Below are 16,882 nucleotides of genomic sequence, written 5' to 3' on the forward strand. Positions count from 1 at the left end.
GTTACAGAAGCCAACGACGAAAGAACCAATCTTCGAAAATTACTAAAAAAGTCACGTTTTTCAAAGAAGGAAAGAAAGAAAAGGTCTTATATACTACAGGGTGACCACAAAGTTCTGTTACCCCTTGATAGATGCTAATGTAAGTTTTTCCATTGTTTCAGATTGTGTAAACGATGGTTGATATTTCCAGTTACACTGAGTGCATGAGAGACACTACACACTAAGACACTGGCAAAAGTGAGTGCAGACTTTCTGATAAGGTTTTAACGAGATACTTCCCCGAAACAAACATTTTTTATGATGGGAACAAACTATTCGTCACAGGAAGCTGAAGAATAAGGAAAGAAGTGGCAGACAGTCCCACGAGCAAAAGCATATCGTTTCGTCGCGGCGTCCGTGAAGAGATCGCCGCAGAAGTCGATGCGTAAACGATCTGCGGAACGGTATATCCCAGTTGATTATGCAAAAGCACATGAAACAAGACTTAGGCATACTCCCATATCGACCTACTCCGTACAAGAATTACCGGACGCAGACATGGATAGGAAAGTGGAGGCATGTGGAAGTCTTTCCTGGGCGTTCAATTGGTCGTGGTAGTCCGGATCTGCCCGCACCACTTGCCTGGCCACAACGAAACCCAGACCTCACCATCTGTGATAATGCGCTATGGGGGTTCATAAAGGGTACCGTTGCACAAAACCGTTACGATACCACTGCCGAACTGACAGAAGCTGTGAAAGAAGCTTTCACTCAAATTACACCCGCAATGCTCCGCAAAGTGTCTCACACAACCTGGCAACGTATAATCCTTTGTCATGTGAATGACGGTTGACAGACTGATCCTTTGGACACTTAATAAAATTTCTCGAAAGCATTGTTGTTCATGCCATTCAGTTCTTTCCGTGTAGTTATTTACATACGTTTAGTAGTTTATGTTACTTATTTTCAGGGTTAACGGAACATTGTGGCTGCCCTGTAAAATACACTTAAATAAAATTACGATTATTATATGCTAAGTTTGATAAAAACTGTAAAGAAGTATGTTTAAATTGAAACGAAAACTGAAGCTATCCTAATGCAGAGACAAATATAGTTGTTCTTAGGGAAACAACCAGCTGAAATACACATCATCTAATGTGGGAACTGACGATATTGTTACCACCAAGGTACGGTATCCGATTACCAAATATGAGTAATCTTTACACATGCACTGGCCGGGAAAAGTCGAAATGTAATTAGTAGACAGAAATGTCCGATCAGTTGTTATAGTATGGCCTCATTCTGGATGGTGAGTTGTCTGAATTCGTTTAGCGTAGCGAAATTACTTTAGAGTAGTTACCGAACTTTATTCCGTGTATTTATAGAAATAACTTGCGTGTGTTTCGCAGAACGTAAAGGAAGAATCGATAATACTTAGTTGTAAGCAAATCCAAAAAAACTGGGCTTCTGCAAATTACTATAATTGTAAATATCTTTCCAGCCTTTGTTGAAATATCTGCCCGTCGTACTTAAATAAGTGCAGAAATTTTTAGGATTTCAGACATTCTGTTGAATGTGACGTTCATCTTCATGAGAATACCTTTCGGCACTTGCATGAAAACTATTCAGAGAAACGAGCAATGAAATGATCACGCTTATTTACTGCCACTAGTTTTACGAAGTGTGATTTAAAAAAAAAAATAAAATAAAATAAAAAAAAAACTATGGCGAATAATTTTATAAGAAACAAAGTAATAAGGTGACATGGAATTTGATTTAATCTCCTTCAAAGTACTGTCCTTGGCTAGCAATGTGTACTTACCCTAACTTTGAATCCATGACTGGAAGCATTTCTGGAAGGCTTCTTTTGGAAGGACGTTCAGCTCCTCTGTCGTGTCTCTTTCAATGTCAGGAATAGTGTAGAAACCGTTTTCCTTTAAGCACGGTTTTAATCTTTGGGAAGAGCCAGAAGTCGCGTCATGTTATATCTGGCAAGTACGGTGGATGTGAAGAGATAGGAATATTTTTTTTTCGGTCCAAAACTCCTATTCGTTACTCGAAAGTCGGGGAACGAATTTCGCATCCACTCTTCTTATTTGAAAATAGACGGTTAAAATGCTTTGCACGGACCCGTACGAGATAAGTTCTTCGGCAAACTCTTGAATAGTTATTCGTCTGAACGAACAATTTTTGCTACTTTTTGCACGTTTTCTTCTGTTTTTGAGGCTAATGAACGTCCTGAACGTTGCAGGTCCTCTACCGACTCATTTCCACTTTTAAACTGCTCATACCACTTGTAAACAGTCTTCAGAGTTATAGCACAATCACCACACACCAATTTCAATATTTCATGACTTTCTTTGGCACATTTTTGAAACTTGAAACGTAACTTAATATTCATGCGTTGTTGATGCGCGACAGACATGGTAAACACAACGTCACTGTAGCGGCTCTGGACGCTGACTGACAAGTCAGAACGTGCTCTAATTTGTCGTTGCCTGTTTCAACCGGTCAAGCTATCGGACAAATTTCATCAAATGGTTGTAGCGTCAGGAGATGCTGCTTAACAAAAACTCACCGTATGTTTTGATCACGTATTTATTTCTTGACCTATATTACTTTACGTACCTCCCAATTTATCCTTACGGTGTTAGGTTTACGCCCAAAAATGTTCAGCGTGCTAGCCGTTAGTCTACACGTGAGCTATTTTACGTACATCCTTGAAATTAGTATTAATTTCAACCGGTATATCTCAAACTAGAACATAATTCCACTTCTTAAGTTTTGCACAATTACCTGCGGGTGTCGATTGTAATTTCGAAGATTGGTTTACACAAATTACAAACCAGTTTTCAAACGGATAATACACAGCTATACAGGACTGTCCGCAGCTTATAGAATAAGATACTCAATAACTAACGTTTAGAAATTGCGTAATTTTTATAAATTACAGGGTGATTTTTTTTTTTTAAACTCACGGATTTCATTTGGGACTAGAATTTCTAACTGACGTCCAGTTTTCACGCGGTTTGTGGAAAATGATCAAGGAAAAATGAGAGTTCTATAAAACTATGTTTACTGGTTTAAATTCATCCAAGTTAATATCGGCCATACCTCAAGATACACTGGCGAATATTTGCTGTTTATCTTACAACTGGAATGAGGTGCGGTGCAGTGTGGAGATTTGAAATTTCTTCGTTAGATGGCAACCTTGCCAAGGTCAATAACAGGAAACTGGGTCATTGTATTGGAAATTGTGCTGTACAGTTCCGTGGAACTGAGTGAGTATAATCAGGACGAAGCGAGAATAGTGTACTCTTTGGAGCAACGTGAGTTTATCATTAAAAGTTTTTGAAGAATGGAATCTGTTGTTGCTATGCAAAGGCCATTTAGAAACAAATTTGCCTCACTTTCTACCTCAGACAGGAACATAATATGGTCGCTAGTGAATAAATTGGAAGAAACAGGATCGCTTCTGAGTGAGACAGGGAAGCATCGGACGTCGCAGGCGGGTGTTGTGGAAGATGTCAGTTATCGACTCCTTAGGTCGCTTCGTCGTTTGTCGCAAGAAACCGCCTATAGCTATTTAACATATGATTTATGGATGCTACCAATAACACGTAATTTGTATTCTGCAATTTCACTTAAAAAAATCCACAACCTCATTCCAATTATAAGGTACACTGACGAAAATTTGCAATTTTTCTTCAGGCGTGGTCGATGAATTTGAAGCAGTAAGCCTTGTCCCATAAATCTCCCATCCTTCCTTGATCATTTGCCACAAACCACATGAAAATTGAACTTTAGTTAGAAATTCTAAACCCAAATGAAATCAGTTAAAAAAAAAAAAAAAAACACCCTATACCGTATAACAACAAAATTTTTAAAGATGATACTAACTTACGTATTTATACAATTATATACAATTTACAAATAAACAAGAAGAAAAAAAAAAAAAGCATCTAAAATGTGCAGACATCAATTCCCAAATAAACTACGTGAGAAAAGTACACTGACGTGTTTTGTGTGTGATATATATTTATAAAAGTGATCGTAGAACGTAGTCGTAGCAGCGACTTAAGCTGAAAGCTATAATTTCAATACACAAAATTTCGTGGAATTAAAATGAACTGTACATGTTATAGTGATTCTTTTCATACCAAGTAAAGTGAGTTTCTAAAAAAAAAAAAGCGTAAAGCTAACAAAAATTAACATGGTACTTTATCATAATTAGACGTATGATCGCCACGAGAATTCTACTGAAAACAATAATATTTAATGCAATAATATTGGTCATTCCAACTTCATTTATTGCACAACTGACCCAATCTAAATAGTTAACAATAACTGAATACGAGGGCTATCCAGAAAGTACAAGACGTTTTGGCCTATCGCGGCAGTAAGCGGAGCTAGAGTAGCCATCTTTGTGTCAAAATGTTGTCACACTCAGTACGCAGCTGTGGTAGCGAGAGGACTGTGACGCTCTTACTGTGCTTTCTGTGACGTGTTACAATGTGCGCTGCAATAGAAAATTCCGCATCTTATGAGGGGCGTTCTGTGATTAAGTTTTTGTTGACAAAAAACACAAGAAAACTGAAATTAACTGAAAACTTAGCGCGATCTGTTTTCACGACAATGCACGTCCACACCCAGCCAAGCGTATCCAAGAGCTCTTGGATGGTTTTGGATAGGAGGTTCGATTACCCACCATACAGCCCGGATTTGGTGCCACCTCTTCCCAGCGATGAAGATATGGCTCGCTACACAACGCTTTCATTACTAACGCCAAACTGCATGCCGGTATAAGCCAGTGGTTGAAATCGCAGGCTGCAGATTTCTACTGTGACAGTACTGAAAACTTGTCCCATGCTTTAATTTGCATGGCGATTATGTGGAAAAATAGCTTAAGAGTGTACCTTTCAAATGTATATAATACAATTTGATTTGTTCATTCTGTTTCTTTCTTTATTATTTCAAAACGTCTGTTACTTTCTGGACAGCCCTCGTACATATGTATGGCGACGATAAGAAGTTGCGGCATGAATCATATTTTGTGAAACAATATTTGTATATAATTTAATTTTCATCAGGATCTTGACGGATTTTTCTGAATTGGTATATTATAGTCAACAGGATTTCACAAAACTTGGAATGGAACGGGAACATAGTTTGAACTTCAATGTACACTCATGTCCAAAATTATTGTCGCATGTCTATAAATATATTGTTCTAGGAATATAATTTGATAACTAATTTGCCCGGTATTTCTTATAATGCTAATATGTGTATAATCGGCAAAGACATGCATGTGGCAAATTTCATGTCAACAGAGCAGTAAATAAGAACAATGAAACGAAAATAAAATTTTGTTGTCCATTTAGCAACATTTTGTTTTACTCATTCTAATTTTCGTATTTATAATTCTTTTCTTATGAAATATGCCACAAATATACATTTTCCGATTATACACATAGTATCAGTGTTAGTAAAAGTGCACTGCAAAATCATTATCAAATTATATTCTTACAAGAAGACAGTTATAGATATGCGACAATCATTTTGGACATGAGTACTATAAAATGGTGTACGAGGATGCTGTGCTTCTACTTTTTGAGGATATTTGGATCTAAAAAATGTAACAGGTCACCACAACAGTAGTATAGTTAAAGATATACAGAAGCGTATTGGTGAGGAATATTTCCTTACGTTTGAGTGTTATAAATATGACACTTGCAAAAACTGGCTATTACTGATAACTTGCTTCTATATGATTTTCCTACTTTCCTTCATAAATAATATCTTTACAGCCTTGTAGAGAATTATGAAACTATCATCAATAGCATATTTAATAAGTGTAAGCACCCAAAAGAAAACGCAAACCAATACATCTGTGTATGTCCCACATTTACCTTCATTACCAAACGGTCAAGATAAAAACATACTTCCATTACCAACTTATCCCGACAATACATGCAAGATTTACACACTTAACTTTACTATAAAATCACGCAGTGAAAACCCACGGATGAAATATGCTGAAAAATCCATTATTCAAAACCTTATGGATAAAAAAGCATGAACAGTTATTAAAAAACGATCCCATGTCCACTAGAAAGGAAAACCAAAAAAGTAATAACTTTTACCTGAAAGCATTATATACATATACACAGAATAAGCATGCGCCTCTAGCAATGGAAGAGAAAATTACGATGATGATTCAGAACGTAATGCCTTAGCTGTTTAGGATTAATCCACTGATGTTTAAGCTATAGAATGTCACTTGTTGCACCTTCTATCTCTTCTCGTTTCAGAGTAATGGGGCAAATGCATGGTATCCAGTGGTGATGTCCGGCTGGAACAGCGGGTTGTCATTGAATTTCTGACTGCGGACATTCAGATGTCTAACCTGACACCCTAAAGCTGTCCAGATTAAGGATCTAAACTTAAGGGTCGCCTTAAGAGCCAACGTTCCAGTTGTGATGTAGACGTGGAAGCAGCAGTTCGACAATTGTGTCGCCAGCAGCCACCACAATTCTTCGCTGACGGCATGAAAACCCTTGTTTCGCTTTGGCGAAAGTGTGTTGCCCGTAACGGGGACCATGTTGAAAAATGATGTCACCATTTGTAGCTGACATTGCAAGCTTTCCACTGATACCTGTATCGATGCTATTCGTCAAACACAAAGGTATCACCTTGGATGCATTACTTTCAGAATCCCGCGTATCAACCAGAAAAGTACAACACACAGAAATATCTTTACTAATCGTGTAATCTTTATAATACAGTCAACAAGGGGCCCGTTATGACGTCTCTCGGCGAGCACACTAACCGAGAGAGGGGTAACAATAAAACAATAATCCTGTACTGTTATGAAAATAAATTGTTAGATATCTTAATTTTATTCGGTAACAACATGAGGAATTGATTCGACTCAATATTAATATTATTACTCAACACAATAATTGGAGACATTCATAGCATTAAAGGCGGAGAGAATGTTTAGGGTAGATTTTTTTTTTTTTTTTTTTTTTTGTACTTACCTATATAACTCAACAATACAGGAAGGAAAATAAGGCCATGGGCTGCTCCAAACAAGACAATTCCCAAGTACATTCTGAAGTAGAAAACTTGGAATATTTGTGATTTTGCGAAACCTAATACCACGATTCCGCCAAATTTTGTGAGGGTGATGCCCGAGAAAACCTACAAACAAAAACAAGACATTAATGACCTTTAAAACAAAAAGTTATCTCTAGTTATATAATAAATAAATATAGATAAACCACAGAGACCCCACGCACAAGAATGGGTATTTTATTAATGCAAGAGCAGTATACGTATCTTTTAAATGAACATTTTGAATACTTACAGAGCTTCCCATGTTAATAAGAGAATCTCTTGCTCGCTGGACTCTCGACTCTTTTACTGAGACGGCAAATGCATGGACAAGATGACTGCAGAATTCCACAGAGATACCAACAGCCTGTTAATAAATAAATAAAGGTTTAATTGATACTTTAGATTAGCCTAGACACAAATTACACACATACACACTTAATAATATATGAGTTTCATTCACTTATCCTTTAATTAAGTCCACAACTTGACCAAACAGTGAGCAGCCGCAAATAGTTACCACAGACGAAAGAATGAAGCATGATTTGTGTTGGGAACTGGAACGGGAACAAAGTGTTACAGAATGTTTGTACTAGGCTCAAAATGCCACAGAAGGTTGCACATAGTCTGATTAGGATATTTGGGTGTTGTGAACCTGTGCAAACAAAGATATATCTGATATTAGTCTCCGGATTCTTTTGTATGTTCTCTTGATGGATGAATCTACTCTAGTATTGTGTATTCTTGTTGGTTTAGTACGATCTCTCTTCAGTAAGTGAACGTCTCTCAGGAATATACGAATAGCGTAATAATAGAGGAATCAACAATTATCAGTTTTGGCAGTAGTGAGGTTCTCTACGGCAAAACTATACATCTAAGGATCGTTAATAATGGATTCTAATCTTTCACATAATTTGGTGTTAGATTATTAGTATTGATTTAGTTTACATATCCCCATTTAGAGTATTCAACAATTTGAATGTTATTAAAAAGTATTAGGTTTTTCTTAAAATCTTTTTATCGTTGTTTCAGGATTGGTTTGTATGGGTGTGTAGAGTGTCGCCATTGTCACACTCTCAGTTGCTTGGGCTTATGTAGCCCTTCCCTCTCATTCTGTGTTTATATTAGGCTGGACGGAAGTGTTCGTAATTGTAAGGAGTCGAACCCACTGCTAGCGCCTGACAAATGGATAAATATTTCTAACAATTATGCCAGGAAACTGGGGTTAAATTCACGTTCACTATTCGTTTACGTTCACGTTGCTCCCATGAAGGTAGCACTGTCCCTTTTATTTATTTATTCGTTAAATTCGGAAGGAAGTTCTTGTGGTATTATATGAAGACCTAATCGTTTACAGTAAGTTTAGGATTAGGTTTCGGCCTTTCGGCATGTATGGTTATTTTAGCCCGTCACGTATGAGAGATGACGTTCCTCGGTAATCACACTATCCGAGGAAAGGGAAGGAAGCGACCTGGGACCTGTATGCTAGGTACCACCTCGGCGTTTGCCTGGCGTGAGGGAGGAAATCCTCGCTCAGGACGGCTGGCCTGGTAAAGTTTTTTCACTTGTTCGACCGAGTTTCTCCACCGGCAATCGATCCCGGGACCACTCGCAGCAAAGACTATATCGTTAGCAACTACGTTACGTGGGGCCACTTTATAAACTCTACGCCGTAATTTCATGTACGCTGAAGAGTTAGTGGTTAAGCTATTTTGCTATCTTTACTGCAAATCTTATGATTGGTATTGGTCTTCAAAGCTGTCTTTTTGACTGGAGTAATGCACCAGTGTTTGTGTGGCACCAGCACCTTTGGTTTCTGCGGTTATTGCGTTAATAGAGGTTATGAGTAGTACAATATTGTAATATCCTCTCATATGTGTAAACAACATGTGCTTCTCCACGAGAATGGTCAAGACAGAAGTCTTAGAGCCACGAAGGACCCCTACAACCCCTCCACAGGCCCAAAATCTGCTATAAAAGAGCACGTCGAGGGACAGAAGACGTCAGTTCCAGCTGATCATTCCTATCTTTCTCGTCGCGCTGCTCTGGGCAGAAGACACCAACCCACCTCCGCGCTGCTACGCACAGGAGGTCTAACTTAGAGGAAACTATTTATTTGTAGCGTAGTGTACACACAACTTTTATAATAAAAAGGTGAGGGAAAAGAAATAGTGTACCGTGTCTACCATACATTACAATATTGTATGTATTTGATGGACAATATATGTATTTTGTATGACTGAAATATTTATAATAATTTATGAATGCAATAGTCTTTTAAAAAATGTCTATTTAAAAATAGCTTGGTGTTTAGGGCAATGTCCTAGTCGCACTGGAATGAAATCAGTGAAATCAAGCAGTTTCGAGTCTGGTCAGAAGAAAGAAGAGTGATTGAAGGTTCGTACCCACCAGATGGTGATGACATTGCGGTATTATCCCAGCTTCGTGAGGAAAATTGTAGGGTTACTTGAAAGAAATAGCGAACTCTGATCTACAAAGACAACATTAACGGTAAGGAGAGTTTGTGTGTTAATTTCACATTACCCCTAAGACAGCGGTTCTCAATCACTGTGTCGTGACACTTTGGTGTGTCATATAGTCCTCTAAGGTGGTTCGCGGCATTTTAGAATCTAAAAATCATGAAGAATTCAATAACAATTAGTTCAAATGAACTTTGGGACAGACTATACCAATCAATGCTTCCAGTGGCAGCAATAGTGCTCAGTACTACATGGAGTCATTGCATTATAAAAACTTAGTGTTACACTATTATAATTTATATTATTGGGTTGGCAACTAAGTTCCCGCTGGTTTTTAAATTGCAAATATATGTATGACATTAAATACTTGTGGCACGAAGTTGTACATCATTCGAAAGAGAATGTATTGTTCTACCTAAATATATGTTTCGTTGTTACTAAGATACATTTTCTTGTTATTTACAGATCATTAACATGAAATGTCAAGTTGAAAAGAATGAGCATTTTCGACACCACCTTCTTTTTGCCTTTAATCAAGGTTCTAAGGCCGCAGAAGGTGCTCGCAATATTTGTGCTGTGTATGGAGTAGGTGCTATAGCTGAAAGAGACGACCGTGATTGGTATGCAAAGCTCAAAAAAGGAAATTTTGTCCTCAAAGATGCACCTCGTTCTGGTCGTCCAGTTGAGTTCGATGAAGAGCGATTGAACCACCTTTTGCATGAAAATCCGCGTCAAACAACAAGGGAACTGGCAGAGACAATGGATTGCTCCCACACTACTGTAGAGAAGCATCTTCACTCGATGAGCAAAGTTCAGAAGTGTGGAGCATGGGTGCCTCACCAAAAACGGCGGGAACTTAGTTGCCATCCCAATACTATTATTATTCATAATAAAATATGAAAGAAGTGCGTCGTCAGTCAAAAAAAAAAAAAAAAAAAAAAAAAAAAAAAAAAAAAAAAAAAAAAAAAAGGATTGAGAATTATTGCCCTAAGACGTAAATGCCATAAGCGAGAAGAAGAAGAAGAAGAAGTAGTAGTAGTAGTAATAGTAGTAATAGTAGTAGTAGTAGTAAAGATTATAATCACGAAAAGTAAATTCTACTTACCATTACGAGGTTGACAAGTGACACAGCATTCAGCGATATGTTCCACCAATACATGAGACCTCCAATGTTTACTATTATCATGACAATTGTAATGATGACCACCACCGACGATACGAAATCTAGACCCATCAGAAGGAAGGTAACAACAAAGATTGCTAAGACAGACACACCAAGGCTCTTCAATGTATCTGGCCACATTGTTAGGTACTGCTCGTAAAATACGTAGAAAATGCTTGAAAAGAAAGGAATTAAAAGTTATGATAACTTATTAATCTCACCAGAAGCTAAGATTACAAGCACTGATAGGTCAAGTATGATAATTACATCACAATGTTATTCTACAACAGGAAATATGGACACTCATGTCCAAAATGATTGTCGCATATTTATAACTGTCTTCTTGTAAGAATATAATTTGATAATGATTTTCCAGGGTACCTTTAATACTGTGTATAATCGGGAAATGTATATTTGTTGTAAATTTCATAGGTAAAGAATTATAAATACGAAAATAAGAATGAGTAAAACAAAATTTTGCTAAATGGCCAAGAAAATTTTATTTTCGTTTTATTGTTCTTATTCTTAGGCTTGTGCATTCGGTAGGAGATTAATAATCTCATAAGAAATACCGAGCGAATTTGCTATCAAATTATATTCCTACAACAACATATTTATAGACATGCGACAATAATTTTGGACGTGAGTGTACCTGAAGAATTTTCAGTGCTGCCATCTACATAAATTAGTGTTGCCATCTACAGAAATTAGTGTTGCCAGAATAATAATTCTCGCAAAATCTAAGTTAAGGCAGCGACTAGAGAAACGAATTCAGCTGCATTTGATTACGTAATATGTCGTCTTGGAATCCGTGAACTAATTTTTAAATAATAGTTGTATTTAGTTTGTAATAAACAAAATAGTTTTAACATACAGTTCTTAAAATTAAATAATAATGTTATTTAAAAAGTAGTCACAGGATACCAAAACATGATACGTAATAAAATGCAGTTGAGTTTGTTCCTCTAGTCGCTGTCTTAACTTAGATTTTGGGGAAAATGTTATTCTGGCAACAATGTAATTTCTACAGATGGCAACACTGAAAATTCTCCAGGTTCAAGTTTATATTTTCTGTTGTAGAATAACATCATCTATGATTGTGATAAGTTGCATTTTATTATCTCCTTTCACTTTCGAAAAACAAGCAAAAGGAAAATGGTAAATTGTGTATGGTTTTTAGTATGTCAGGCTTTTAACTGCAAGCAAATTACAACCTTACGAATTTAAAATACTTTCAGTCCACAAGGTTGTAATTTGTTTCCCTGTTCAAAAGTTCTTTCTGTCTGATAAAATTTGTTTTGGAAATAATGGAGGCATGATTAGAACGTACAGAAAATTACATTGTTTTTAATTTACTAAGAACAACTCAAATTGTCCTTCCATTCTGAAGTTATTTACGAAACTAATTGCAATAAACGGAAAGAACTTTCGCTACTGACTGTACAAGTGTACATATGTTTTGCCATTCTCGTATAGATATATAAATTTCCCTTATTTCTTAGTGTTTTTCTTTCTCCAGTATCCTTACCGCCTAATCCACTCAATTAGTTTTGCCTTCTTCCATCTGAAATGCTCTCTTTTAACGTGATATTATGACGTATCATCATTCCAAGATTGTGTCCACTTGGACGCTTTACACCTACATTTCTTATTTGATTTTTTTTCTCTATGACTCTGCCTCAATAATATGAACGAATTTGCAATTTTCTCCTTATCTGTATGGAAATACTTCAACATCTGTCCTGTTACTATTTTCTCCTTACCTGTATGGAAATACTTCAACATCTGTCCTGTTGCTATTTTCTCCTTACCTGTATGGAAATACTTCAACATCTGTCCTGTTACTTCGTGCAGCGATCATATCAGTAATGTTGGCAGCTATTTTCCTCGCAGATCTCAGAGCTTCATAATAATCTTCAGAAGACTTTAAGATAGTATGGTAAGCCATGTAATAGTTCGCCTTCGCATGTGATAGGTTCTTTTTATCCAATACGTAGTTTACGCCCTACAGAAAGACAGAAAATAATTTATTAATATGCTAACAGAGGAAAACTGAGAACAGTTATTGATTAAAACATCTATTTAGTATGAAGAAAGAGTTGAGCTGATTTTGAGTGTAACGTCCCTTTCAGCGGCGAGGCTATATGAGATGGGACCTACCGATTAACGTGGAATCCAAACCACATGAGCTACCGCCGGGAATCGAACCCGAGTTTCCTCACACCAAAGGTACATACGCTAACCGCTTAGCCATGAAGGAGCTCTAATATAAGGAAAGAGTACGAAATCACACGGCAAGGTTCCAGAAAGCAACTTCGCCACACAAAACTTAAAGAGCCCTCCCAGCTGGTCTAGTAGCTAACGCGTGTGCCTTTGGTGTACATAGTCCCAGGTTCGATTCCAGTAAGAGAGCAATACAGAATTTCACTTCCTCCTAAATCCATAGAAAAATATATAACAAATTTTAAAGCATTTCCTACAGATCTTCAACAAAGTAGTGGCGTTTATCAGATGAAATGTCAGTGTAACAAAGCACATATAGGTCAAACAAAAAGAAATATTTGTACCAGAATAGATGAGCACGTTCGCACATCGAAATCTCGTAGCTTGCAACAGTTATTCGGATTGGCAGCGCATCTTAAAAACTATAACAACAGCATTGCGGATTAATGTTTAATAGGGAAAGCAAAAACAGCAAATTGAACGAAAAATTAAAGAATTCTATTACATTCATGAAGAGAAACCTACACTCAATTTAGATAAAGAAGACATCAATGTGATTTGGAGCCGTCTTTTTACTACATATATCCGCCGTCTGGAAGGTAAATAAAAAATAAAAAAAAGAACAGTGACGAGTGAGTGACCATTTGCGTGAGTTCATTTTTGACAGAAAATTTACTTCACATTTTTTAAATCCCTTTAACCATTTTTTACCTATCCACATTCCCCTCCATGATTTAAATCCTCTTCGAATTGGATTTTTAAGCTGAGGATGGAAGAAGGATCTTCCGAAAGCGCTACTTAGAAGAACATTTTGTTTTTTGTGGTGAGTAAACACATTTCTTTAAAAAAGCACACTCCTTCGCTTACATTTCTTTCTAAACATTATTACCGCTCGCAATACTGTGATAATTCCACTATCATTCAGTTCCATTAATAATCCGTCTGCTTTAGCCTAAAACAGCATACCTGTTTGACGTTAAATTCAAAAGATGGCTTATGATATCATTGCCAGCAACATAGATGATTGGTTCGACCATATAGCAAGGTCTCAGAAGCCGTCATCGCCAGTTAAGACAAAAGAATGCTTTTGCCTTACAAGTCTTCAGAAATCATCATTGCCAGCATGACAGAAAATTACTTTGAACATAACCCAATGACGCTTCAGAACATGAACATACGTCAGTGTCGTATTTACGATTGTTTCGGGGGGAGGGCTTTCATAACTTTCGGGGGAGGCTTTGCCTGAAAATGTGAAAATTCTGTAGGATATTTCATATAATTTACTATAGTAAGTAATATTTCGGGGAGGGGGCTCAAGCACGAAAGCCCCCCTCCCCCTTAAATACGCTACTGTACAAGGTCTGTATGATAAGTAATGAGACTCGCCGCGCCGCGGCGCGCGTGTCGCTGGAGCGGGTTTGTCGGTGATGGAGGATGTAGGGGGGGGGTCCGAGCAAAGCAACGCACCGCGCGTCAGTTGGCTCCGAGCCTTAGTGGAGCGCGGACAAGCCTTGGACAAAGCCCTTGTGAACATTCTTGTCACGGCGGAAAATCAACAAACATGGAGGGTTCCATCGAACAGCGTTATGCGATCAAATTTTGCGTTCGCCTGGGGAAAACGGCTACTCAGACGCTTTCTCTCATCACGGAGGCCTACAAAGAGGAAGCCCTATCCAAAGCCCAGGTGTTTCGTTGGCACAGTGCGTTCCGGAACGGCCGGGAAAGCGTTGAGGATCTGGAGAGGGCTGGACGCCCGACAACAGTGACTACGGACGAAACTGTGGCAAAAGTGAGGGATCTCCTGAACTCAGACCGTCGATTATCGTTGAGATTGATTGCTGATGAACTCGATATGAACCACACAACAGTGCACAAGATTGTGACGGAACAATTGGGAATGAGAAAAATCTGTGCGAAACTGGTGCCGCGAGTGTTGACTGACGAACAAAAGCAACGACGTGTTGATTGTTGTCAGGAACTGTTGAACCTCATGAACAGTGACCCTAACTTTGAAGATGACGTCATAACAGGTGACGAGTCGTGGGTGTTCCAGTACGACCCTGAAACGAAACGTCAAAGCGCGGAGTGGCACACTCCTGCGTCCCCGCGCCCCAAGAAGGCCAGAATGTCGAAGTCAAAGGTGAAAACAATGTTGATTGTTTTTTTTGACAATGTGGGGGTGGTCCACAAGGAGTTTGTACCCCAAGGACAAGCCGTCAACGCCGCCTTCTACAAACAAGTCCTTGAGAGACTGCACAGGAGCGTCAAGCGGAAAAGACCGGCGATCGCTAGCCGGTGGAAGTTGCATCACGACAATGCCCCTGCCCACACCGCCTTCTTAGTGACCTCCTTTTTGACCCGGATTGGGGTGGAAGTCCTTCCACAACCACCCTACAGCCCAGATGTGAGCCCGGCCGACTTCTTCCTCTTCCCGAAGCTGAAGCCACGCTTGAAAGGAACCCGTTTTGCAGACGTCACAGCCATCCAAGCAGCCGTGACCACATTTCTAAAGGACATGCCGGCTGCTGACTTCCAGGGGGCGTTTGCAGCGTGGAAACATCGATTGCAGAAGTGCATCGACGCAAGAGGAGAGTACTTCGAAAGCTTTTAAGTCCCTGTACAGATCAGATCAATAAAACAATGTTTCCAGACCTGGTCTCATTACTTATCATACAAACCCTGTACGTCAGTAAGAAAGAAGTCTATTTTAACCATCCAAAACTTCAGAAATCACCAGCATGACGGAAGACTGCTCTGACCGAACTTCTTCGTCACTAACCTAAAATAGAAAGTTTGAGAAATCGTCACAATTTTAATTAAAACCAAGTTAAACATATTGACTTACCTGTGCATATGCTGCGTGGCCAGCTTTGGAACAATCTGCAGATGGATTGTCTTGCAAAAAGTATGAAAGATACTTCTCGAAAGATACTTTGTCAGGGCGGTTATGCTGTTCGTTCATTCCTATCTTGCAATTTTCGCAACCATAATCTACAATGAAAGATGTAGGATTTATGCTTAACTAATTACAAAATTAAGCAATTATTCTTAAATTCATGTAAATTCTTCATGAAGATTGATTGTCTGAAATGAAATGTTTCCTGCCCACGTAAACTCTGATTTCTTCCACATTTTAAGTCAAATATCCTGACTTTTCTTGACAAGTCAGAATTACTAACTACTCTATAACGTAATCAACTCTGATTTCACATTCCCTGACTTCTGATCAAATATGCTAATTTCCTCCTGGCAACACAGCGATCTATCCAATTCTCTGATAATCAAATGCAACCAACTTATTCCTATCGATCAGCCAATCAGTTGAATTACCTGACACATCTCACTCAAAATATTTTGTTGAATTTCCAAGATTTCTTCTGACTTAAGATTTAGTAATTTGGAATTATGACCCATTAAAAGATGTAAATATGTGGTGTGATGGAAAGATTTAAGGTAGATGGCGCGCCACTGCTCAAGAGTAGATATAATTGTCCATCAGCATGAAAGCGTTGGCTTTGTGCGACCTTGATACGACTGTAAGAATTACTGCGATATCTTTGTTCAATACAGCGTAGCAACTTGTTAATTGCGGGCGTGTGTGTGACGTGGCGGATTATTAATTGTGCAAAATGGATGAAAAACTGAACGTGTTTGTGTCAAATATTGTTTTAAAACCGGGAAATGTGCTTCGGAGACATGAACTCTCAAATACCGATTTGGGAGATAAATATCTGAGCCAGTCAAACGTGTTTATCTTGTTTAACAGATTCAAAGATAGCCGCGACTCAGTCGGCCTTCCACGTCAAAAACCAAGGAAAAATACTAAAAGTTCGCGATTTAGTGCACTCGGACCGTAGACTTAAAATTACGAAGACAGATGACCTCAATTTAAGTTTCAACGCGGTTCAGTCAGTCTAAATTG

The 16,882-nt window shown here is 38.2% G+C and overlaps 1 protein-coding gene across 7 annotated transcripts in view; it reads right to left on the reverse strand.

The window, feature by feature from the left end:
- Positions 1–16,882, reverse strand: part of Npc1a (Niemann-Pick type C-1a) — a 278,261-nt gene that overhangs the window by 32,800 nt on the left and 228,579 nt on the right. For all 7 annotated transcript variants that reach the window (XR_014131276.1, XM_081756549.1, XM_081756546.1 and 4 more), the window contains 5 exons: positions 15,806–15,951; positions 12,549–12,742; positions 10,681–10,912; positions 7,349–7,462; positions 7,020–7,182 (listed from right to left, as the gene is read on the reverse strand). Coding sequence is in view for 6 of the 7 variants with exons in the window: in XM_081756549.1 (XP_081612675.1) it covers positions 7,020–7,182; positions 7,349–7,462; positions 10,681–10,912; positions 12,549–12,742; positions 15,806–15,951 (849 nt within the window). In the remaining variant the exon portion in view is untranslated. The remainder of the gene's footprint in view (positions 1–7,019; positions 7,183–7,348; positions 7,463–10,680; positions 10,913–12,548; positions 12,743–15,805; positions 15,952–16,882) is intronic.

The sequence above is a fragment of the Thermobia domestica genome, chromosome 4 (assembly GCF_964235325.1).
Source record: "Thermobia domestica chromosome 4, izTheDome1.hap1.1, whole genome shotgun sequence".
Lineage (NCBI taxonomy): Eukaryota > Metazoa > Arthropoda > Insecta > Zygentoma > Lepismatidae > Thermobia > Thermobia domestica.